At 40.6% G+C, this 26,571-nt stretch overlaps 1 protein-coding gene and 1 long non-coding RNA gene across 2 annotated transcripts in view; one reads left to right on the top strand and one right to left on the bottom strand.

Annotated features, from left to right (window-relative positions):
- LOC140478800 (tumor protein 63-like) overlaps positions 1-2,919 on the bottom strand; it is a 300,795-nt gene extending 297,876 nt beyond the window's left edge. Inside the window, 1 exon segment of the mRNA XM_072572189.1 lies at positions 2,843-2,919. Coding sequence (XP_072428290.1) covers positions 2,843-2,904 — 62 coding nt within the window. The 5' untranslated portion in view covers positions 2,905-2,919.
- LOC140478801 (uncharacterized) overlaps positions 1-26,571 on the top strand; it is a 216,297-nt gene that overhangs the window by 144,561 nt on the left and 45,165 nt on the right. The window lies entirely within an intron of this gene.

Raw genomic sequence — 26,571 nt, forward strand, 5'->3', positions numbered from 1 at the left:
AATTAAAGATTTAATTACTCATATTAAATGCCAAAATATTCTCATTATTTCCTACAAATCGACCGATGTCTCTACTAATTATTAGTATTCGTAACGGTAACACAAATATAAAAGGCATATTAGAGAGTACGGTCCCGCCCATACAGAAAGGTTTTTTTTCCATTTTATATGGGTTTTCTGGCTGTAAGACACACTGACCATATTAACACACCTGATATACTTAATATTCCCAGCATTTCCATAACCTATTCACTGTAACTTTGACCCACCTCAAACAGATTGTTGAATAAAACTTAAGCCATTTTAATAGAATGCTTGATGGGTTTTTTAACAGGCTGTCAAATGGACCTTCATCCATGAGTTTGCCTCCCAACCCAAGTTTGGTCCCGTTTACCACAGCAAACCAAGAGTAATATTGTTTCTGTTTTAAATGTACAAATTTTAAAAATTATTCTAACAGTAAATCATTTATTTCAGATAAGAATATGCATCTGATATGAGTTGTGGAAGAAACTGATCCTGGTCATGTGCTTTTCCAACTACGGCTGTGTATTCCACTCTCATTACTCATAACTAGGTGATTTCCAGAGTAATCTAATATACGTTATGTATTCAGTTACAGGATTAGTTAAACCTTGTTTTATTTTGGAAAAACGTAAACAACCTCTAAAACACAGTTTATAATCTATCCTCCATGCTTTAAATTTGTCCTGTCAAACTGATAAAGGAGATTAAATCACCAAGACTCCAGCTTTTGTTAAATTTCTTCCTTCCATTCATTCTGCCCAGTTTTGCTTAAAATGTAATCAACACTTGCTGTTTTCAGAAAGCTACAGACAGCCGCATGGACTCAATGGCCTTCTTCTGTGCTATAACGCCTCTGTGACATCCCAAAGCTAATGGGAAAAATGCTGAAATACTATTTCTAATAAAAACTCAAACACGTGGGAATGTTGAGTCCAGTCTGACGTTTTGTCTCTGATATGTACTTAGAAACCTTTGAGTGACAGTATTGCTCGACATTTACGCCAAATTCTGGGCTTCAGACTAGAAATGTTAACTCTGTTTTCTTTCCACAGGTGTTGCCAGACCTGCTGAGCTGCTCATGCACTCTGTTTTTATTTCAGATCTGCAGCATCTGTAGTATTTGTTTTTATCCAAACTATCATTTGTTCAGCTGCTGCAGCAAACTCAAATTACAAAATGGTTTGCTTGGTAAAGAAATGAAATTGTTTCCTGTGGGTGAGGAGTCATTAATCAGGGGACACAGATTTAGGATAATTAGCAAAAGAACCAAGACGAGACAAAAATACTTGTTACACAGTGAATTGTAGCAATCTGGAAGATGCTGCCTGAAAAGGTGGTGAAAATAGATTCAAGAGTAACTTTGAGAGGTAACTGCAGAGATATTTGAAATAGGGGAACATTTAGAAGGATCTAGGGTTGCAGAACTAATTAGATTGCTCTATTAAAGTGTTCATACAGGCACAATCATCTGAACGGCTTTGTCAATGTGGCATCATGCTAAGATTGAGTGATTTCCATCCCCTCAAACTATGGATGTTCAGAAACCTTCCTCAATACATCCCTACACAACCTTTATTACCCATCACTATTATCCTCAAAGCTTCTGGAAAAATAAAGTAATTTTAAAACTAATTGGACTGTATAAAAGCTAAATGGTGAAAAGATCTTAATTGTTTAATTGAATTCTTGACAAATGTAATTTGAAAGAGGTGCTGTTCATTTACTTTTCTCTGAAAGCTCAATTATAGCGTTTCCCTCTCATAATTAAATGACAGTTTGATTCTTTTTGGTTTTGATCCCTCGCTCCTAAAACTAATCAGCTCTAGGGAGTCAAAAGACACAGCATGTTACTGTTTGAGACAGCACGTTTGTGAATGGCTCTGTATAGCCTGATGGAACACCAGACTAGGGGCAGCAGATAGAGTTTGACATTGGCTGAGACCCTTATTATCTCCCTGTGAACTGATCCATGACGCTACCATGAAATCTGAAAAATTATGTCTAGTTCAGGAAGTCATAGGGTTAAGTTGAAATGGTCAACTTAGCAAATCAAATAAGCAATTTATCTCTGAATACAAAATGTCATTTTCTAAATGTTTCAGTTCGAAAACCCAATTGTATGCTGCCACATGGTTATACCAACACTGGAATAGCTCATGGGATTTGGTGCAATCTGAAGTAATGCCTTCATCTGCCTCACATAAACTGAAACAAGACAAACCAAATTGGCAACCTTGGTTCATCCTCAAAGAACAGCTTTGTAATATTCAAATTTAATAGTAACAAGAATCAGAAATGAAAACGAAAAGCAAACAAAATCCATGAGTATCCAGCTGGCCCATCAGCTTCTAAAAAGGTAGGTAAACATTTTAGGTGGTAGAGAGAAATTCCAAAACAAAACACATTTATCATTTGTTTCGTATTGTCAGCGTCGTTGGGTATTTAAAATTTACAATATTCAACCTAGCTTTTCTCCAAGCTTGAAAAAAATACTCAGAAGTAAAACAAATCAGTCAAGCATTTCAGCAGCTTTGCGGGGTGGCTACATCACAAAGAACAGAACTTATTAACTAAACATAAACTCTGCAGAGAAAATAAAAGAAACTCTGAATGACACTGTACTATTTCAGTAAAGCATTTACTGAAATGCTTTTCAGATACATTCCAGATATTTTCTTTAAATGAAACTTTGATTTCTGCAAACTCCAATAAAATATTTTGTTGTTGAAGCAGTGCATATGCAAATATAAAACTTTATGCTCAATCTGTTAAAGGGTTTATTGCCTCTTAAGTAATATAAGAAAATGTAACTTACCGTTGAATATGGGGCTCTGGGAGATACTGTAATGGTGACAATGAATGCGGCTGAATATTCATCTCATTAGTCCTTGCTTAAAACTTTTGTTGTAAAAATGTAAAATATAAATGGATGCTTAGATGTACAGAGTAAACCGTATCACTTGACAGGCCTTTAGACTTTATTTAAGCGCTGTGTTCATGGGTTGCACCCTTTCTTAGCTGGCCAATCAGAGCTGGCTACTGACTAGGACATCATAGCCAACTTGAACTGATGATTGGACATCCTATTCCCTCTTCAAAGTCTCTGACAAGGACTGACAATGTGAACAATACTGGTTCAGTTGACCACAACTTCAGCATTGAAGTGCTGAACAAGTCAGTCAGTCGTTAGCAGCTTCTTTCATGATATGAAGGTTCAATTGTGGCTTGCACAATATTTTGCACATTATTACTCTATCAGCTCGAGATGACTGTTCATCCTGTCCATTGACAATCACTTGTTGATGTAGTCTCTGATCAAGGCTTCAGCAGATGTGATGCAAGGACAGGCTGGGGAATTTTGCTGTCTGCTCTGATATTACTAAACCTGCTACAGTGTGGTTTGCAGCAGTATCATAGGCAGGGTGCTACTAACAGTTAGTAGCTGGTTTCTTTACACATTCATGGCCTTGTAAACAAAATCCCTTCCTTGCATTCGAATAGTAGTCCGTAAACCAAGGCCAGCCTGTGGTTTTCGCCACAGTATGATTCAGTTACTAAATTAACGACGATTCCTAGGGAGAAAGAGAAGCCAAGTCCTAGTTTGCAATTCAATCAGTCCATTTAGGCACTGCACCCTCGACAGAAAAGGAGTCCTGTATCTGACCTGCACATAATGCAGTTCAGCAGCTGACAATGCCAGCAAGATGCCATGGGCATGACCAAAATGAAGACACTCAGGATTCAGAGCAATTTCTGGGCGGTCCTGTCATCTGGAAAAATTTCCCTAGTACATACCAGAGCATCAGGGTTATTTAAAACTCCCCTGCTACAACCTCGCTGATATTCACAACATCTGCAATCTATGAGCACTTCAAGAGAAAGAGCAAGACTGAGAGAAAGAAGCATTGAAATTCTGAACCAACTCCGGTTCAAACAGCACCCGGACCAATGGCATCACTTGCTCCTTTATCCATACAGTGAGTGAGATATGTGATAGCTTCAGCTGTTAGGAGACTTCATAAATTTGTTCAGTTAATACAGAACAGTGGAAAAGAAATGCATGGTTTATAGAGAAAGGCTTGTTTAGGTTTTATGGGGAAGCAATGACCTTGTGGTATTATCACTAGACTTTTAATCCAGAAACTCAGCTAATGTCTAGGCACCCAGGTTCAAATCCTGCTACGGCAGATGGTGGAATTTGAATTCAATAAGCAATCTGAAACCATTGTCAGAAAGACCCATCTCATTCACTAATGTCATTTAGGGAAGGGAATCTGTCATCCTTACCTGGTCTGACCTACATGGTTGAATCTTACTGCACTCTCAGCGATGGGCAGTAAATGCTGGCCAAGCCAGAAATGCCCATATCCTGTGAGTGACTTTTAAAAAAAAAATCAAACTTTATAAACATGCTTAATTTAATAAATAGGAGTCCCAGTGAATAATCTACATAAAACTTTTCCTTCAGGTCTATTTCTTCAATATCTTTGCATGCTTCCTGAGGAGATGGCAATGTACTGATATTATAACTGGGCTAGTAATCCAAGGCCTAGGCTAATGCTCTGGGGTCATACATTCAAAACCAAGACAGCAGCTATGAATAAAAAGAACAAAAATCTGGAATTCAAAGCTTTTCTAAGTAATGGTGATCATCAATGGAACTCAAGGGGAAAACTCACAGTTGGCACATAGGAAGATGATTGTGATTGTGATTGTGACTGTGGCTGTGGCTGTTGGAGGTCAATTCTCTCAGCTCCAGGATACGTCTGAGTAGTTTCTCAGTGTAGTGTCCTAGGCCCAACCATCTTCAGCTGCTTCATTAGCTCCAACAATACTCAAGCAGCCTGACACCATCCAGAATATTTGATTGGCACCACAAACATTCAGTCACTTCACCAATAGTGCCAATAAACACTAATCTGTCAGCATAACCAAACCTCCCAGGTCTCCCAGGTGCCAGGGTTCGTGATGTCTCTGATCGTGTTTTTGGGATCCTTGAGGGGGAGGGGGAGCAGCCCCAAGTTGTGCTCCTCATAGGCACTACAGCATAGGGTCTTGTGAGATAGTGGGAAATATGTATCATAACTTTCAGTTCTGGATTTCTTCAGTTCCTAGAGGCTGTCAGAGAGGTCATGAGGTTACATATTTGGGCAGTTGCTTTACCCAAACAACTACTCGGGTAGTGTCACCCACCCATCCTCCTCCTCTAACAAAAAAAACATTCTGTGCGTTGATTGGTAAGGCGACAAGTGTTTTCTTTCGTGTTTCATTTATTTGGAAATTTAGAAAGTGGGAATAAAGGTTTGGGCAGTTGAATGTTCCTCCTGCAGTATGTGGGAAGTAAGGGTCACCTCTACTATCCCTGCTGACTTCATTTGTGGGAAGTGCAGCCAACTCTAGCTCCTCAAGAATCCGGTTAGGGAACTGTAGCTGGAAGAACTTCGGGTCATTTGGGAGGCCGAGGGGGTTATTGAGAGGAGGTACAGGGAGGTAGTTATTCCACAGCCATGTGACGAAGGTAAATGGGGTACCATCAGGGGTAGGAAAGAGAATCAGCAGTCAGTGCAGTGATTTCCTGTGGTGGTTCCCCTCAAAAACAACTATACCATTTTGGAAACTGTTGGAGGAGGGGCAATGACTTACCAGGGGGAAAGCAATGGGATACAGGTCTCTGGCACAGAGTACATCCCTGTTGCTCAGAGGGGAAGGGAGAAGAGGAGCAGAGCATTAGTCATTGGGGATTCCATAGTTATGGGGGGTCAGATAGGAGGTTTTGTGGGAACGAGAGAGACTCACAGTTGGTGTGTTGTCTCCCAGGTGCCAGGGTTCGTGACGTCTCTGATCGTGTTTTTGGGATCCTTGAGGGGGAGGGGGAGCAGCCCCAAGTTGTGCTCCTCATAGGCACTACAGCATAGGTAAGAAGAAAGGTGGGGATCTAAGGCAGAAATTCAGAGATCTAGGTTGGAAGCTTAGAGCTAGAACAAACAGAGTTATTATCTCTGGTTTAAAAGCAAATTACTGCGGATGCTGGAATCTGGAACCAAAAGAGAAAATGCTGGAAAATTTCAGCAGGTCTGGCAGCATCTGTAAGGAGAGAAAAGAGCTGATGTTTCGAGTCTAACTGACCCTTTGTCAAAGCTGCAGTATGTGGGAGGTAAGGATCACTTCTTACCTCCAGTGTACAGGAGGTTGAGGGTAGTGAGGTCAGGAATAGGTTTACAAGGTCACGAGAGGGCACCAGCAATCAGGATGTTGGTTTGAAATGTGTGTAATTCAATGCCAGGAGCATCCAGAATAAAGTGGGTGAACTTGCAGCATGGGTTGGTACCTGGGATTTTGATGTTGTGGCCATTTCAGAGACATGGCTAGAGGAGGGGTGGGAATGGTTGTTGCAGATTTTGGGATTTAGATGTATCAGCAAGAACAGGGAAGATGGTAAAAGTGGGAAGGGGGTGTGGGGTGCGGCATTGTTAATCAAGTGTAATATTACAGCACCTGAAACAACGTTTGATGACACATCCACTGAGGTAGTTTGGACTGTTAGAAACAGGAAAGGAGACATCACCCTGTTGGAATTTTTCTATAGGCCTCTGAATTGTTCCAGGGATGTAGACAAAAGGAGAGAAAAGATAATTATCGATTGGAGCGAGACTAACAGTTAATTGTTATGGGGGACTCTAACTTCCCAAATGTTGACTGGGAATACTATAGTTCAAGTAGTTTAGATGGGTCAGTTTTTGTTCAATGTGTGCAGGAGGGCTTTCTGACACAGTATGTAGACAGGCCAACAAGGGGCGATGTCATATTGGATTTGGTACTGGAGAATGAACCCAGCCAGGTGTTAGATTTGAAGGTGGGTGAGCACTTTGGCGATAGTGACCATAATTTGGTTACGTTTACAATAGCAATGGGCAGGAATAGGTATATACCACAGGGAAAGAGGTATAACTGGGGGAAAAGGCAATTATGGTGCAATTAGGCAAAATTTAGGATGCATAGGATGGGGAAGGAAACTGCAGATGTTGGACACACTTGAAATGTGGAGCTTGTTCAAGGAACAGCTAGTCTGCAGGTCCTTGATAAGTATATACCTACCACACCCCTGGGCCGGATAGGATTTATCCTCAGATTCTCTGGGAAGCCAGTGAGGAGATTGCTGAGCCTTTGGTTTCAATCTTTTTGTCATAATTGTCAACAGGAACAGTGCCAGAAGACAATCCTTCGTCATTTCCGCCACCTCCAAACAGACCCCACCACCAAGGATATATTTCCCTCCCCTCCCCTATCAGCATTCCGGAAGGACCACTCCTTCCACGACTCCCTCGTCAGGTCCACACCCCCCACCAACCCAACCTCCACTCCCAGCACCTTCCCCTGCAACCGCAAGGAATGCAAAACTTGCGCCCACACCTCCCCCCCTCCTTCCCTCCAAGGGCCCAAGGGATCCTTCCATATCCATCACAAATTCACCTGCACCTCCACATACATCATTTACTGCATCCGCTGCACCCGATGTGGTCTCCTCTACATTGGAGAGACAGGCCACCTACTTGCGGAACGTTTCAGAGAACACCTCTGGGATACCCGCAACAAACAACCCAACTGCCCCATGGCTGAACACTTTAACTCCCCCTCCCACTCCGCCAAGGACATACAGGTCCTTGGCCTCCTCCATCGCCCGACCATGGCAACACGACGCCTGGAGGAAGAGCACCTCATCTTCCGTCTAGGAACTCTCCAACCATAAGGGATGAATGCAGATTTCTCCAGCTGCCTCATTTCCCCCCCCCCCCACCTTATCTCAGTCTCAACTCTCGGACTCAGCACCGCCTTCTTGACCTGCAATCTTCTTCCCGACCTCTCCGTCCCCACCCCCTCTCTGGCCTATCATCCTCACCTTAACCTTCTTCCACCTATCGCATTCCCAATGCCTCTCCCCCAAAGTACCTCCTCCCTACCTTTTATCTTAGCCTGCTTGGCAAACCTTCCTCATTCCTGAAGAAGGGCTTAAGCACAAAACGTCGATGCTCCTGCTCCTTGGATGCTGCCTGACCTGCTGCGCTTTTCCAGCAACACATCTTTCATGCAGAGTACTGGGCTAATGGTAAAATTCTTGGCAGCGTGGATGAACAGAGAGATGTGTGTCCAGTGCATAAATCCCTGAAAGTTACCACCCAGGTTGATAGGGTTGTTAAGAAAGTATATAGTGTGTTAATGTTTATTGGTAGAGGATTGAGTTTTGGAGCTACGAGGTCATGCTTCAGCTGTGCGAGACACTGGTAAGGCCGCACCTGGAGTATTGCATACGGTTCTGGTCACCGCATTATAGGAAGGATGTGGAAACTTTGGAAAGAGTTCAGAGGAGATTTACTAAGATGTTGCCTGGTATGGAAGCAAAGCCTGATGAGGAAAGGTGGAGGGAACTGAGGCTGTTTTCATTGGAGTGAAGAAGGTTGAGAGATGGCTTAATCAAGCAGATTATCTAAACCCTGATAGTCAGAGGGTTAGATAGGGTGGACAGTGAGAGACTTTTTCCTCGGATGGTGAAGCCTAACACAAAGGAACATAGCTTTAAATGGGGGAGTTAGATTTAGGACAGATATCCCGGATAGTTTCTTTAATCAGAGAATAGTAGGGGTATGAAATGGCCTGCCTGTAACAGTAGTAGGTAAAAACAATGACTGCAGATGCTAGAAACCAGATTCTAGATTAGTGGTGCTGGAAAAGTACAGTTCAGGCAGCATCCGAGGAGAAGGAAAATCAACGTTTTCAGGGCAAAAGGTATTCCTGATGAAGGGCTTTTGCCCAAAATGTCGATATTTTCCTGCTCCTCGGATGCTGCCTGAACTGCTGTGCTTTTCCAGCACCTATAATCCTGCAACAGTAGTAGACTCGCCAACGTTAAGGGCATTTAAATGGGCTTTGTACATACATATGGAAATAATGGAACTGTGTAGGTTAAATGGGCAGATTAATTTCACAGGTCAGTGCAACATCAAGGGCCAAAGAGCCTGTACTGCACTGTACCATTCTATGTTCTATGTATGTTCTATAACTCAGCTGTACAAGTTGACTAAAAATATTTATACTGGATTAGTGGTGCTGGAAGAGCACAGCAGTTCAGGCAGCATCCAACGAGCAGCGAAATCGACGTTTCGGGCAAAAGCCCTTCATCAGGAAGGGCTTTCCTGATGAAGGGCTTTTGCCCGAAACGTTGATTTCGCTGCTCGTTGGATGCTGCCTGAACTGCTGTGCTCTTCCAGCACCACTAATCCAGTATTTGGTTTTCAGCATCTGCAGTCATTGTTTTTACCTTAAAAATATTTATAACATAACAAATTAAATTCAAATCCCATTGGAAACACCCCTTTGTCCGTGCGCACAAGGGAGAAATATTTTATGGGTGAGGAAAACTGACAGTTCAGTGGTTCCTATTCATGGGTTGCTGAGGTGATTTTTATGATGCTTGTTCTGGTCAAAACATTGTTTTTCAGCCATCTTTCTTCAGATGGTTCCACTGGTTTGCAAGAGAGTCATGGCGATGGGTTCACTTATCAGTCTGATTTAACAGTTATAAGTCAGAACTTACATCAACTGCTAAAAGAAAGATCAACTGGTTTTCTTCAGGTTTTAATGTGGGTCTTAACTGTGGGGAACAGAATGACAGCTCCTGAACTGGTGGAGATCAAAACACTTCCATCTATATCTCATGTAGCCCCACACTGTTTGGTTAACTGACAATCGATCACGTGGCCATAAGGAGATGAAAAGCTTTTGTCTTCAATAAGTAGTCACTAGTCCACAAGCCAATCAACTCCTTGTGGCCACCCAGCTGCATCTGTCCACAGAGCCCTCCAGTTCCAATTGGTCTGCAGTCATTTCAACTACTGCTTGTTCGATGAGTGTCAGGTTACTTTTCAAAATGTACATCAATCCTTTAAAACACTTGATTCCAAACCATTCACTTTCATTCCAGTTTAAAATGCAGAATAAAATACAAGTATGAACTTTACAGAATAGAGAAAACACCAGTGCCAAACATAAAGTTCTCTATCATACAAATGCGCTGATTAAGTGAGAGGGGTATGAACTGTCACCTAAATTTGTTACAACAAAATAAAGCATCGGAATGTTGGTGATCAGAAACAAAAGTAGAAATTGCTGGAGAAACTCAGCACTTCTAGAAGCATCTGTGCAGAGAAAACAGAGCTAATGTTTCAAATCCTTCTTCAGGGGTCAGACCAAAATTTGCTAGTTGCTAAAAAAAGTATTATAAGATGCTTGAATTTCACTATTTGTTCATTGTGTGCTCTCTTCACCTGTCTGAACCCAAAGTCGTGAAGCTGAGGCAGTAGTTACTGAGCAGGTTCCTCTTTGTCACCATGTTTGGCCCAGTTTGTATTGACAGATATGACCCTATGATGAATGATCCTTCCTTCATAAAAAAGGATGCAACAGCCTGTGTCTCACATCGTCCGTGGATGTACAAGCAAGACTCAAAGCCTATTTACCTGTGTTCTTAGTTACCAAGAATTATAGACCGACCAACCAACCAAGACATGCACATTTTCCTTTCATGACATTCTCATTAACAGGTTCATGAATAACAGGCAAAAATCATGTGGGTTGCACTCTTATCTAGCTCTGGTGGAAGGCTGTTTTAATGAGAGACCAGTGTGGTTGCACCATGACGGTTTCTTTTCAATGTACTCTCTTCCTTTGAAAGAGGCTCATCATCATGAGTGAACTCAAGTAGCGTGCCCTAGGAGATCTTTCAATTATTGGACGCAATACAGTAGAGTCCAATCTCATGTTTACTCAATATACATTCAATCTTTAACTACCAGCTATGGGGTCATAGCTGAATTTAGGAACTCAGTTACAACACTAAAGTAAAATTCTGACATAATCTGGATATTAAACCTGACAGCACTGCTAAGAATAGATGTCACAGATAATACAAGTTTAATACAACCAGAAAGGGTTGTTTGTGGTTTAACCAAACTATCCCAATCAGATGTCATTGTCTCTGAAATGTTACAATGCAGTATCTGTCAGCAGCTCTGTAAACAGTGTTCTGCTACAGAAAGCTACCAGTTACTCTGGGCTTCTGGCTACTACTGGTCACTGTTCTTTGTTGACTATTTAGTTTCTCTTCCATTCCAGCAAGGGTCAAAGACACTATCTTGCTCTAATGAAACAGTCTTTATGTAGAAGCCTCAACTTTGGGAGAGTATTTATCCATCTCAGAGCATCACAGTAATAGATGATGTTGTCCTCATTCAATGACAGCAAATGCATTTTTCATTGAGGATTTCGAAACAGGAACAAGAATTCTGACATCTTTCCCCTGACTGGCTCAAACAGAGCAGAGGCCGATTGTAGCTTACATTGAGTGTAGCTGTGAACACCATGAAGGTCCTAATCTGTGTAGAAAGATTTTTGTTATGACACCTTTCCAAGTCTCAGAAGGTTCTGGTGTACCTCACAGCCTGTTAAGTACTTTCAGTTGTGGTCACTAGTTCTGTACTGAAGCTTTAACCCACAATTTTCCCACAGACAAGAACAAATCACTGAGTCCTGCAGCAGCATATACATTTACATTTAGCAAAAGCAGAAACCGTCGGCACTGGAACAATTTGCTACAGTAGTTAACAATGTAAGGTAAGTTATGGTTTGCTGGGAAAGCATGCTGGAAATCAAGCCCCACTATTCCCAGTGTTGTCACAAAAATTAAACATTTTATTGAACGACACAAAAGGACACATACTAGCAGAAATAAGGGACCAGGTTTCTGATCCTAACATATTTATTATAAAATAAATAGATTTTAGCAGTCCAAGTAAACAACAGAATCATTGACATATAACCTGGCTATTTAAAATGCTACTTTTCTTTTTAATCCCTAAAACACACGCAAACAGATATAGAAGAATCAATATTTCTTTATTTTATGGGCAGAGGGAAAAAAAACTGGGAACCACAGTTCAATAGCAACAGTCCACAGGGTTCACAGAGATTCACTGTCTATTCTTCAATCTCCTTTCTCCAAGTTCTTTGAATTTCTTTGCAGGAGGCACAGAGTGATTAGTACATCAACTGTTACTTGTTAAAGGGCACGGCTTAGAGCAACTGATAATGGGAAATAACTAGTTTTCTTTAGGCTTCAGGCATTTTCACTGCAGAGAGATAGATATATGATCGCCCCTTCTACAGGACCAAAGGTTTATCCATGTTTCGTTTACCCCAAGTTGTCAGCTATGCAGGAACCAGTCAGAGACTTGTCATCAGGCTGACGACCTTTGACCTTTATGACTGATCACAATTCCACAAACAAATCAGTTAATTATTGACAGCCAAATCCCACTTTGCATGTACACCTTGGTGACTTAACAACTCTTGTGGCACAATGGTAGCACCCTGACATCTGTGCAAGGAGATCTGGGTTCACATCCCATCTGCTCCAGACATGTGTCAAAACACACCTGAACAGGGTGATTAAAAAATAATCTATACGTTTGTAGCAGCCATCCACAAATAGCTCCCCCTACTGAATGAACAAAGCAGTGTAAACACCATACACAATGAGTTTCAGGAACTTGGTTTTAAAAGTACAGCAAGTCCTTGCATGATCCTTTTAAAACAATTCTTTTCTCATTAGAACAATCAAAAAGTACAGAAAATAAATGATAATCTTTACAGGCAGCAGAATGAAAACCAATAGAAATATATATATTCACAAGAGGTGAGGAGTGCGATGTGACACTGTCACATAGACTATAACAATGTGATATGGGACTACTGACAGGTATCTAACCTATATGGTAATTACCAATTCGCTTGTATAAACTATCACTTAACATGAACTTAATAGATTGTTTTGAAAACCAATGTGAGCAATCATATTGGCCTCAAAGCTCTGTTTCTCTGTCTACAAATGCTGCGAGATGCATGGAGTTTCTCTAGTTCTCTCTATTTTATTTCACATCACCCGCATCTGTAACATTTTACTTTTATTATAATGAATGATCTCAATTTTTGTGATCTTGTCCTGCCATTGAGTTTTCATGATGGATCTTGAGTACCTTTTGCTGAGAGGTTCAGAGCTTTGATGTACTTATAGCTGACCTAGGATCCTGCACCATTCAGCAAAGGGGCAAAGACAATGGGGGTGCAGTTTATGTAATCTTCAGCTCAATGTCACATTATTTCTTGACACAATCATGGCGTCGACAGTTTATAGAATTTGTATTCCTAGACCACACACTTTCAAGGTGCGAGAATCTTTCCCCAGCCTTGAGACAGGTGCTGTGAAGGGTAGTGACTGGTCCTTTCTCACTTGTGCCTGGTACTGGTTGAAATGTAACCTCAACATCGATGGCATTGGTTTGAAGTCCAACATTTTTGACAGCACATAAAAACTTGCTTACCACAATCTGCTAAAAATCAGAGAATAGAATCACAGAATTGATACAACTCAGAAATTCAGCCTTCGAGCCTCTTTTGGCTTTCTGCAACAGCAAATCAGCTAGTCCCACCCCTGACTTTTTTCCATTATCTTGCTATTAATTCCTCTTCAGGTTATTATTTATCTATCTTTGAAAGCCTCAATTGAGCCTGTCTGGACCATACTCACATTATCAGTCCTAACCACTCACTGCATTTAATGTTTGAAATATAATTTAAACATTAAACTTATAATTTGCCAAAATCTTCTTCACGCTATCAAAATATAATTTTTGTGTCATCCATTAATTAAAATTGTGCCCCTTTCACTCAAGTCTAAATGATTTACTTATAAAATAGACACAGCAGTGATATTGGCTGAGGTACCATGAAGCACTAATAACTGTAACTAACTTTCTATCACTTTGTGATGCATTCAACTGTATATTCTTCCCCCTCACTGTAACCTATCTCCCCTCATTCTAACCCCCTCCCCCACAAAATCATGGAGAGTTCCCTTTATAGTCCAGAATCAGCAAAAACCTGTCTGATTTATGTACATTTTAATATTTTAATTTTGGATTTCGAATTTTGAGTTAGTAACACATGGGTTTTCTGTATTTTTCAATTAACTGATAAGTACTTCTATAACCACGGTGATTTCTTTTAATACAGTTTACGAGGCCTACACTGGCCACCTATTGGGTTATTGTTTACTTTAGAATATTACAATCTAGTAAAGTAGACCATTATACCTTAAGGTTTCTGCTAGACATTTCTGGAATATGATTTTTTTTTAAGCTTAATGGAGACTTAGCTTAGAGGGGAAGTTTTCCTTCAGTTTCACTCTGCTTTGGCCTGTTCTCTGAAGTCTTTGCATGAAGATGCATGTACAGAGCAGGGCTCCTGAGAAAGGGAGAACATAGTAAAACTAGGCTTTCCTTAGAGTAAGGAGTTTATGTAACCTGGGACCGGAAATGTTGGGATAAAACCCTGAAGAGAATTTGAAGCTAAGTTTGTTTAAAATCCAATATATGATAGCTCCAGAAATAAGCTACGAGAGTTCTAGTCTAGCAGTTAATGTCACAGTTATCTTAAACCTATTGAGATGTTACGGAGAAGGATTCTGATCTGAGTACTGTACAAGGGCTGCTGTTGGGTACTATAAGTGAATTGTTTTTTTTCTTTTCTGGAATTGGTAAAGGACTATTTTAGGATTTATGGGATTACTGCATATTTAAATCTCTGAATTAGTGTTATAAGTAAATAAATTTGTTTATTCTATTTACTTTTTTTAGTTCAATGAACTTACGTTATTGCTTAAGCAAAATGTGTAACACTGCATGCATATGTTTGTGCAAGATATCACCTCATTAAAATCAAAAGAAATATCCACCAAGCCAGGCTTCAGTCTGCAATCTGACTTGTCTAGTAGTAAAGCCAGCTGGAAACAAAGTGTACATTTCACTAAAGAAAAAGAAAAACTGCACGATACCAGAAACCATCTTATTGAACTCAAACAGGATCTCCCTGTCTCCACTTTAATGTCTCTTGTTCAGTTAGCATGACTTTAATTGGCTTCTGAAGCCTTCTTTGGACTGATTTTGAAACATTTACAGAGCAAACAAATGGACTTTTCATCCTCCACTGTTCCAGCACTTTTCTGTTTCTAGTTACTTTTCTCTGCAGAAAATTATTATAACTCACTGAGAGGGATTTTAAGAAAGAGGGGAGCTAGCACCCTGCTCACATGGTGCAATGACAATACTGGTGCAGGGGATACAATAACTACCTTTCTATCTCCTCACCATTGATTTTAAAAATTCATTCATGAGGTGGGTGTCTCTCTGGCTAGGCCAGCATGTATTCCTCTTCCCCAATTGCCTTCCTGAAATGCTGGTGAGCCACTGCCTTGAACTGCTGCAGTCTGTGGGGATTTATTGGAGAGGAAGTTCTAGGATGTTTATCCAGTGGCACTGAAGGAACAGGGATATATTTCCAAGTGTGTGCCGTTGTTGTTCTAGATGAGAGAGATTGTGTGTTTGGAATGTGCTTGCAAGTTGTTGCTGTGCATCTTATAAAAGATGTGCATTGGTGTTGCTGTACATTGCTGATTTTGGGACAGAATGTTGAAGGGGTAATATGACATACAAGTAAGCAGGCTGCTTTAATATAACTGATGTTGAGCTGGAGTGTTGTTAGCTGCACCTAACTTGACCTGTGCATAGAATTCCATCAGACCCCTGCTGTGTCTTGTATGTGAAATGGAGGCTTAGGGGAGTTGCTTGCTGCAGCTTTCATGTGAATGGTCCACATCAGTTTTGAAAGAATGGTAATGCCCACTCTGTTGATAGCAGAGGTTGTAATAATGGTAATGCCATTGAATGTCAAGGATTGATGGTTAGGTTCCCTCTTTGGAAGACTTTCTTTGCCTGGCAACTGGGTTGCGTCGTTACTTGCCATTTGGACATTAGATTTACATGGCATTAGATTTGGACATGGACCACTTCAGAATCTGAAAACTCACAAATGGTGCTGAACTTTATGAAAGCAACAGCATATTATCTGCACTTCTGATGGGGCAGGGCACAGGTCATGGCTGATCTAATAATCGTCAACTTCACTTTCCTGCCTTTTCCCCTATCCCTCAATTCCTTCAGTGATTACTGATCTGCCTGTCTATATCCACCCGAAATACACTTAACAACGCAACCTCCACAGCCCTCTGTGGTAAAAGAATTCCACAGATCAACTACCTTTAGAGCAGAAATTCTGCCTCATGCCTGTCTTAGGTTTATCGTGCTTTTTGTGGGCCATCCTTGCAATTGAACGGCCTTTCAATTTGATCCTTGATTGACAAGGGAGTCAACAGTGACAGAGAACTGGCAGAAAAGTGGAGTTGAGGCCTCAGTCAGAGCAGCTGTGATCTTATCGAATAGCATATTCCTAATATGTACCTTCACAATTTGTATATCGTACTCACTGTTCATAATACAATCCATTCTACACAGAGTGAGGGAAAGCTCAAACACACATGTCCCACAAAGAGTTACCTCTCCAGTTAATTCACAGTCAAGATCCTGACTACCCTCTCCCACCATTCCAACACTGACCTCAACACCTTACACTCCAATGAAACTCAACAACCAGCTTCATGAAAGTCTTTCATTCTTGAAATCCACAATTTTCTGGATTCATTAATTTCAGATCTTAACATCTGCCCCAGTTTTCAAAAAAATAATCAGATAGCAGCTGCCAGTCAATGATTCTGCTGTTTGTCATTGCTGCCTGCCATATACAGACATTCACTTTGTTTTTGCTTCTCACCCTCCCTTCTCCTTTCTCTGACTCTGAGCTTAACACAAAATCTATTTTACCGAGAACATGTCCCAGTTCTGACTAAAGCTCATCAACTTGAATTGATTTCTCTCTCCACAGATACTGCCTACCCTACTAACCATTGTCACCATTTTCTGTTTTAAATCACTTAATGTTGCTACATTTCCTCTTCTTTCTAAAACAAGATGTCTGGATTTTAACACAAAGCTGCAACATGACACAGTTTCCAACCAAGGTACAACATAAACCACAGTTCTCAGAAACAAGTAAAAAATTCTGAATCTTACAATACACTCAGCAAGTGAAATTACTGATAAATAGTCTATTGAACCCTATTTGATAGCAGTGGTAAATATTAGAAGGAAGAATATGCTTATATTATTAAGAATGTGAAACTTATCAAATATTCCAACCTGACAAAAGTACCTTGTTCCACTTCTATCCCCACAATTTCTGGTTTCAGTCAAATACTAGGTCAGAATTTGACCTTTCAATTTTCTGACACCAGAAGGTCAACCTTCAACAAAAGTCCTTCTGATTGGCTGAAAGAAACATATCTTTGGAAAGAGGTTTTCAGCCAATCAGAAGACAAATTAAACAAATTCTGCCATATCTCAGGAAAGAAGTTCATTAGAGGCAGGATGAAGCAGTTTGAAAGATAGTTTAAGGAAACTTTGACTTTTAATTTTGAATGATTGAGATATTGTGAAATTGCTGTAAATGATAGACTGGAAACAAACAAATCAGCCTGAATGATAATGTCAAACTCCTTAAAATCATCAGAAGATCGACATGGCCGAGGAAAGCTATTGAACGCTGTCTCACTGATCCACTCAGAAAGCATCTCCTGTTGTTAAATCCTCAAATTGTTTTGAATAAATTGGTATGCTTGAATTGGAGGCAGATCAAAACTGATTCTCTCGGTGGATTCCCAGGATGAAAGGTTTGTCTAATCAGGAAAGAAGCATATTGGCCTGTATACATTTAGAAGAATAAGAGGTGATCCTATAGCAATGTACAAGATTCAGGGTTGGGGGAGGGTTGTTTGTGATTTGGTGGATACTTAGAGGATACTTCATATTGTGAGGGAATCTAGAATCAGGAACATAGTTTAAAAATAAGAGATGAAGACAGATTTGTTAGTCTTTGGAATTCTTTTCCACATAAACCAGTGAATATTGGGCTACTGAATAGATTCATTGCAGGGTTAGACAGATTTTTGATCTTCAGTAGAGTCCATAGTTATGGGGCATACAGGAAAGTGGAGCTGAAGCCACACTAGATGTTGCTTGCTGCAAAAGGCTGTGGAGGTCAAAGCATGAGCGTAGTTAAGACAGAGATAGATAGGAGCTTGATTAGTAAGGGCATCAAGGATTTTGGCGAGAAAGAAGGAAAGTGGATTTGAGAAACATATCATCCATGAATGGCATAGCAGACTCAATGGGCTGAATGGCCTAATTCTGTTCCTCTATCTTATGGACTTACTGCACAGATGCTGCTGAGTTCCCCAGCACATTCTGTTTTTATTTCAGAATTCCAGCCTCTGCAGTATTTGCTTTTATTTACTAGTAGTAAGTGCCATGTTCTCTTTAGGATATTATTATGGGATCCTTTACAAGCACCTATGAAAGATTTCAGTTTAATGTCTCATCTTAGATACCATGCACCACACCCTCAAGGCCATACTGAAGTGTCCCCTTTAATTTTTTTGTACAAGTCCTGTAAAGGGAATTGAATGCACAGCTTTTTGTCCCTATGGTGAAAGGGCTAGTCGTTGAACCATTGCTGATACCTCACACGGACTGTTAGAATAATTTGAGTTTGAGTTGATTTGATTTATTATTGTCAAATGTACTGAGATACAGTGAAAAGTATTGTTCTGCATGCTAACCAGACAAATTATCCCTTCCATAAATACACCAGGGTAATGGAACTGAATGCAGAATATAGTGTTACCTATACAGAGGAGGTGCAGAGAAAGATCAACTCTATATGAGAGGTTTGTCCATAAGTTTGTTCTGATAACAGTGGGGAAGAAGCTGTTCTTGAATCTGTTGGTACATGTTTTGGCTCTCTTGCCCAATGAAAGAGGGTGGAAGAGAGTATAACCAGGGTGGGAGGGGTCTTTAATGATGTTGGCTGCTTTCCTGAGGTAGTAGGAAGTGTAGATGGAGTCAGTGGAAAGAAGGCTGGTCTTCATGATGGACCAGGGTGTGTTCACAACTCTGTGTAATTTCTTCTGTTGTTGGGCAAGCAATTGCCACATTATGAAGCGCTTTCTATAGTGTTTCTATAAATATCAGTCAGAATCATTGTGGAAATGCTGAGTTTCCTTAGCTTCCTGAAGAAGTAGATGAGTCAGTGTGTTTTCTTGACATGAATGGACAAGGACAGATTGTTGGTGATATTTACTCATAGGACCATCTCCACCTTAGCACCACCCACACAGACAGGGGCATTTTCTTCACTCCGCTTCCTGACGTTGATGACCAGTTTCATTTTGCTAACATTGAGGGAGAGATTGGTAACAGAAATGCAGGGTTTCGGTGACATGTTGCAATTATAGATATTAGGACTTAATTTTATTTATTCATGAGGTGTGGGCTTTGCTTGCTGGGCCAGCATTTATTGCCCATCCCTAGTTGCCCTTGACAAGGTGGTGGTGAGCTGCCTTCTTGAACTACAGCCCATACGTAGGCACCACTTGCAGGCAGTGGTGTTTCCATATATCTGCTGCCCATGTCTTTCTTGATGGTATAGATTGTGGCTTTGGAAGGTCTAAGGAGCCTTGAATTTCTGCAGTGCATATTGTGAATGGCACACAGACGTACTACTGAATGTCCGCTGTGGACGGAATGAATGTGGTTGAGTTATGGTACCGATCAAGTGGACTGTTTTATCTTGGATGGTGTCAGGCTTCTTGAGTTATTGTTGGAGCTGCATTCACCAAGGCAAGAGAAGAATACTCTATCCCACAGAATATCATAGAATCATAGAATCCCTACAGTGTGGAAACAGGCCATTTGACCCAACAAGTCCACATTGACCCTCCAAACAGCATCCCATCCAGACACATTCCCTTACCCTATCAGTCTACATTACCCTGACTATTGAACCTAGCCTACACATCCCTGAACACTATGGACAATTTAGCATTGCCAATTTACCTGACCTGCACATCTTTGGACTTTGGGAAGAAACCAGAGCACCCAGAGAAAACCCATGCAGACAATGGGAGAATGTGCAAACTCCACACAGACAGGTGCCCTAGGCTAGAATCGAACCCGGGCCCCTGACTCTGTGAGGCAACAGGCTAACCACTGAGCCACCGTGCCGCCCCTATGTCTCACAGATAGAAGGCAGGCTTTAAGGAATCAGGAGGTGAGTTACTCACTGTTTAGAGGATTCCTAGCCTTTAATCTGCTCTTGTAACCATCTTTTATTTATGTGGAGAGTCAAGTTGAGTTTCTGGTCAATGGTAACCCCAGGATTTTGACAGTGGGGATTCACTAATTGTAAGGCCAGAAAACGCCACAAGGTGATGATTAAATTCTGTCTTGTTGAAGATGGTCAAGGCCCTAGATTTTAAAATGGAGGATTTAGCAGGGTCAACAGGGCTAGGTTTGCTGCTGTCATTCCCAGTATCCAGTTCAATGCTGGGTGGTCTTTATAGTTTCATTTCTTTGGGACGTCATTCCATGACCTCAACAAAGGGTCGGCATGGTAACTCAGTGGCTTGTACCGTTCACAGCACCAGGGAACTAGGTTTGATTCCATCCTCAGGCGATTGTCTGTGTAGAGTTTACACATTCTCCCCGTGTCTGTGTGGGTTTCCTCTGGGTGCTCCAGTTTCCTCAGCCAGTTCAAAGTTGTGCAGGTTAGGTGGATTGGCCATGCTAAATTGCCCATAGCGTCCAGGGATGTGCAGGCTAGGTTGGTCAGCCATGGGAAAAGCAGGGTTACAGGGATGGGGTGGATCTGGATGGGATGCTCTTCGGAGGGTCAGTGTAGACTCAATGGGCCAAAGAACCTGCTTCCCCACTATCCGGATTCTATGTTAAATCTAATGTTGTTATGATCACTGTCACTAATAAGCCTTTGCACTTTTCCTTCCACCTGCCCATCTTCATTCCTTGTGACAAAGTCTGAGAGGTTAAAGTTACCCACTTACTATAACATCTGTTTAAAAAAGCAGGGGTGGGTGTTGTGGATAGAGATATTAAAGGTCATGGAAGGCAACCCAACACCCAGTGCTGACTCTGCAGCCCAATAGCCAAGGGTTTTCAATTCTCCAGCTGCCTGACACTCAAGTCCACTAATCACAGCTGTGATACCTTTGGTCAGTTGCCAATTGGACTATTAGCTGAGGGAGTTCAGAGCATGGCATCCCAGGAAGAACGTGCCTTCAGCTATATGGAGAAATCCCAGCTGCACGACTTAAAGGGATCAGCAACAATTTGTAGGTTTTTACTGGCTCTGAGGTTTTCGAAGTGATGAGTGTTTTAACGAATTCCTTTGAAAAACTGGGACCGGTACTGAATGTGGGAAATGTGTTGCTTGTAGTTGCATGGGCTCTAATCACCCCACCTGTTTCCATTCATGAGGGCCCATAGTAGCTTCATCATTACTCTCTGGTGTTATTCCTTTGCTGCTCCACAACCATTCTTCTCCTTTTCAATCCATGGGCTTCACTTTTGACAGAGAATTTGTTGCGTGGCACTACAAATGCTTTCTGCAAGCCCATGTTCACCACATCAACCGAATTACCCTCTTCAATCCTCTCTGTCTGTTCACTGAAAGATCCCAATAAAATTGATTCATAAACTTGCCTTTAATACCTCTAAACAGGTTTTACTTTAATTATGCTCCATTTGTTCAAGTGAATTTATTATGTTCCAAATCATTATTTCTAAAACCTTTACCAGCACCAAGGTTAATTTGGAGAATTAGGTTTTCTCTATAACTCCTGTTAGTTCCCACTAATGCCTTGAAAATTTTAACTAAATTGCGCAATGATCTCCGAATTCCAGGTAGTATAACTCAATTTTGTGTGATCTCTCATCATTGTTTAACGCAAGGAATCCTGCTATCATTCAAATAAATCCATGCTGGCTCTCTCTGACCAGCTGAACATTTCCAAGATGCTCTTACATTGTAGAACATTGTGCACCATTTACCAATCTAAAGAAACAATTCTCAATTCGAGGGAACTTTGAAAGGTTATAGTTAGAGCTAGTAATATCCTTTAAAATCCTGGTTTGGAAACCATCTGGTCTTCCAATGCCATTATTTCATTCATCACAATAGTTTGCTTAAAATAATTCAGGTGAATCTCAGTACTTGATTCAATAATAGCTTCCTGAGATGTCTGACATACCGTCTTCTTACTTCACTGTAAATAATGATGCAATGCCATCATTCTGCATGCCCACTATCTTATACCTCTATTGGTAACATTAATATTTTCACAGTAAGTTGCAATTTTCTAAAGGCCCCCTTTGCTACTGACCAGCCTCATTTCATACTTGCTTTTGTATTTTTACTTGTAGAGTCATACAGCACAGAAACTACCCTTCAGTCCATGCTGAACATAATCCCAACCAAACTAGTACCACCTGCTTGCTCCTGGCCCATATCCCTCCAATCCTTTCCTATTCATGTGCTTATTCAAATGTCTTTTAAATATTTTAATTGAATGCACATCCATCACTTCCTCAGAAAGTTCATTCCACACATGAACCAGTCTCTATGTAAAAAATGTACCCCTCATGTCTTTCATATATCCCTCTCCTCTGATCTTAAATAATGTGCCCCCATAATCTTGAAATCCCCCATCCTGGGGAAAAGATAGCTATGATTAACTCTATCTATACCTCTTTTTTTTAATAAATTTCTATAAGGTCGCCTCTCTGTGGCAGTTTTACGTGGCCTCATATTTTAAGTCGTTCATGTCTTACATTTTGCTAATACAACTGTTGTCCCTTATGCTCACAAACTGTTTCTATATCACATTTTGAATATCTCTCACCTGATTTTTCATTGTAACCTTTAACAAATTTACTCAGATACCATGAGCAATCTCTGTCCCATCATATTGGAGTAGGTCTTACCTAAATCGAAAATCTCAGAAGGAGTTTTGTGTTTCTCTGCATTGAAAAGAATACATCAAACTTGATCAGAATTGCATACACTTACAAGCGGTGTTAGACTAAGTCTGGTTTATTATTCAGAAGTAAATCTAAATGGCTTGGCCTATTGTTAGTTCAAAAACATATTGTTGCAGAACATTGTCCTGGACACATTGAGGGATTATCCCACCTCTCTGACATGTTTCCCCATTAATATCACTCTACCTTTGTTGTTTTTCTGATCTCTGACTTTATACCTCTGGTCACATCACAACTGCTGCAACAGGACTCATATACAAATTCCACTAAACAGTTCATCTTTTTATTTTTCTTAATTATATCCATGAAATCCCTATTGCCTGCTTCATTTTTGTTATATCCCATTTTTGCTATATTGTAGTGTTTTCATCCTGATCATAAATGTTACTCTTTCCCCTAAATTTCCTGTCACCTGCTATATTAACTTCCAGTCTTCACCATCTCTCTGCCATGTCTCAGTAAGGAGTGCCTCGACAAACTCTCAACATTGAATTAATTGGAGGCATAAATACAATTTGTTCATTATACTTAACTGTTATTAATACTATATTTTCTATCTGATCTCTCACCCTCATCTCCATTTCCTAAAGTACTTGTGATTTACTTATCCCTTTGACCAGGATCTTGGTCTCAGCCTGATTCCATGGAGATCCTTCCAGTCCCAAAACTGAGGCTAATGATCCATAAAATAGAAACTTGTTTCTCAGACAAGTATTCATCTCCTCAGTTTGCTTATATTTACACCAATTTGAATATTGCTCCAATAATAATTTTAAAAAGCTATAACCGATAAAAACAATTCTTTAATTTATCTCCCAGCTGCTAAATTAGCTGGATCACTTTCTTCAAATAGGACTTCTAGCCTGTATTGTTGCATTTAACATGAATCACAATAACTGGATCCACACTTTCCTTCTCTTTTATTCTCTGAAGCTGGTTGGAAATGTCCTTCAACTCTAGCAATACACTCAGGCCAGCAGCTTAGCATGTGGGATTCTTGATCCTGTTTTCAAAATATGCCAACGGAAACAATATAATCCCCTTCCTCTTCCTCACCCATTTGGACAACTCCTGCTCCAAACTGCTACAGTCAGCATTCTGGCCCTCAGTCCAATAGTCTGTATTCATCTGGTCACAGGTAGTAGGTACATTGTACCTGTGGAAAACAGAACGAGTTTCTACTTGTTCTCGGTCTCTCTCATTCTGTGCACCATTGGTCACACCAGCTCAATTCTGCTTTTTCACCACTTCACAAGGTTGGATCAATGTGTCTGGAAGAAACTCTCCAACTACAGATTCCCATTATTCCTATGTGCTGGAATGTCTCTGAATCTCCAGTGACTTGCAGCTAAGCATTTGATTTGAGATGGAGACATCTACAGCAAACTATTGGCTTTATACTTGGGTAGCTGACTTCCCGGTGATTCTGAATCTACTCGTGCATTTCTACCATGCTATACTTTCCTTTATTTTCTCTTCTATTTCTTTCTAAATTCTTCTATTTCCCTGTTTTGAGTCTTAACTGTTTTCTTCATCAGTTTTATGTCTTCTATCCTCCTTGCTTCTGTGCTGACACCTCCTACTCCTGCTCCACTGTCAGACATCAGCATTAGCTACAGCACAGAATCTCTAGAACAGAAAGCTCCTGTGTACCATTCACTCCTGGTTCTGCTCTCCTGTGAAGGGGACCTTTTTTACTTTTCTCCACTTCAGATCAATTCTCAGTACCTTCGACAATGATGAAGCTCTACTTTTGAAAGAAATAGTCAGAACGAAAATATGATCTGTTGTCGTTAGGTTCAGTCTGGGAGATTTAGACACAATGCTAAAACAGTTGCTCATACCTTTATGTAAAGAGAAGAAAGAGAGTTCTTGGCAGCAGATGATCTTGGTGATTGTTATACAATGCCTTACATGGTCAATGAACTGAGACATACTAATGGACATGTATGGAAGGTGGTAAAGCTCTTTGGACTTTCCCCACTGTTAGGTCAGCTCCTTACGTGAGTCATATCCACCACTTTGGAAACTACATGTTCAGTCTTCTGCGATTGGTCCACTTCACTCTGTTTTTACAGCTCAGTCATACCATTCCATATCGAACACAAGTGACCTTATCACTTGCTCACACTCACAAGTTAGGTTTCTTTCCTCAGATTTTCTTCTTCATATCTTCCTCCTTCCTTCACCTCTTAACAATCTGCAACTGTTTTTTTAATTGGATTCTCAAATTTCTCTCCATTCTGTAATGACTGAGAGCAGAGGAGTGCACCATCACTGCCTCATTAGATTTAGATTTTAGAGTTTATTACCCCACAAGTCATAACACAAAATGAAAATAATTTTCCCCATGATAAAGATAACCAATCAAATACCTGCTTTATATCATGTTGTAAACAACAAATGGGTTAATCCAGGTTTCTTAATAAAAACAATTATTAGTTCATTATTAAGACACTTATTTAATAAAGATGCAATAGTTGATTAATATACACAGTCAGTAATGATGAAGTCTAAATGCTTATCCCTCTAAATAACCCCAAATCACACCCACCTAAGCAAACACACACTCTTCAGGAAAAGAAAAAGCAAACAAAGTTTGTCATGGGGATTAGCTTTCCTGGGGAAAAAAAACATTTTAGCCTATGGATTATTTTTGGTGACAACAGGATAAAGTGCAGGATGCTCTGGAGTATCTTGTTTTGATATTCTGACTGGTGTGGTCAAAACACAAATCATGCCTGTTTGTTCCAAATTCAGCTTACTCAGGAAATACAATCTTGAGATGTTTCTTCAGTCATTCTTTCAAAACAAATCATCTTCACCCTGAACTCAACAAAAAGGTTTTCTTTTCAGAAATGAGAGAGGTCAGCTGAGCAGCTATGTAAGCTTCCCTGCAACTCAATTTTTTAAAAAAAATCACTAATGGAGGTGGGTATTGCTGCCTATGCCAGCATTTAATGCCCATCCCTAGTTGCCCCTGAGAAGTTGGTTGTGTTCTGCCTTCATGAACAGCTACAGTCCACCTGCTGTGGGTTTACCCACAATGCCCTTAGGGAGGGAATTCCAGGATTATGACCCAGTGACAGTGAAGGAGCAATGATATATTTCCAAGTCAGGAATGATGAGTGGTTTGGAGCAAAACTTGCAGGTTGTGATGTTAGGAAAAAGTGAGGACTGCAGATACTGGAGATCAGAGTCGAGAGTGTGGTGTTGGAAAAGTACAGCCGGTCAGGCATCATCCGAGAAGCAGGAGAATCAACGTTTCGAGCATAAGCTCTTCATCAGGAATGATGAAGAGATTGTGATGTTTCCATGTATTCGCTGCTCTTGTCCTTTTAAATGGAAGTGTTCATGGGTTTGAAAGGTGCTATCTGAGGATCATTGGTGAATTTCTGCAGTATATCTTATACATAGTACGCACTGCTGCCATTGAGCGTCGGTAGTGGATGAACTGAATGCTTAGTGGATGTGTTGTTAGTCAAGTGACTTGGATGTCTCCAAGCTTCAGGATGTTAATAGTGAGGGGTCCAGTGATAGCAATAGCATTGAATACCAAGAGATACATGAGATTTTCTCTTATTGAAGATTG

Source organism: Chiloscyllium punctatum, chromosome 6, assembly GCF_047496795.1.
Source record: "Chiloscyllium punctatum isolate Juve2018m chromosome 6, sChiPun1.3, whole genome shotgun sequence".
NCBI classification, from domain to species: Eukaryota; Metazoa; Chordata; class Chondrichthyes; order Orectolobiformes; family Hemiscylliidae; genus Chiloscyllium; species Chiloscyllium punctatum.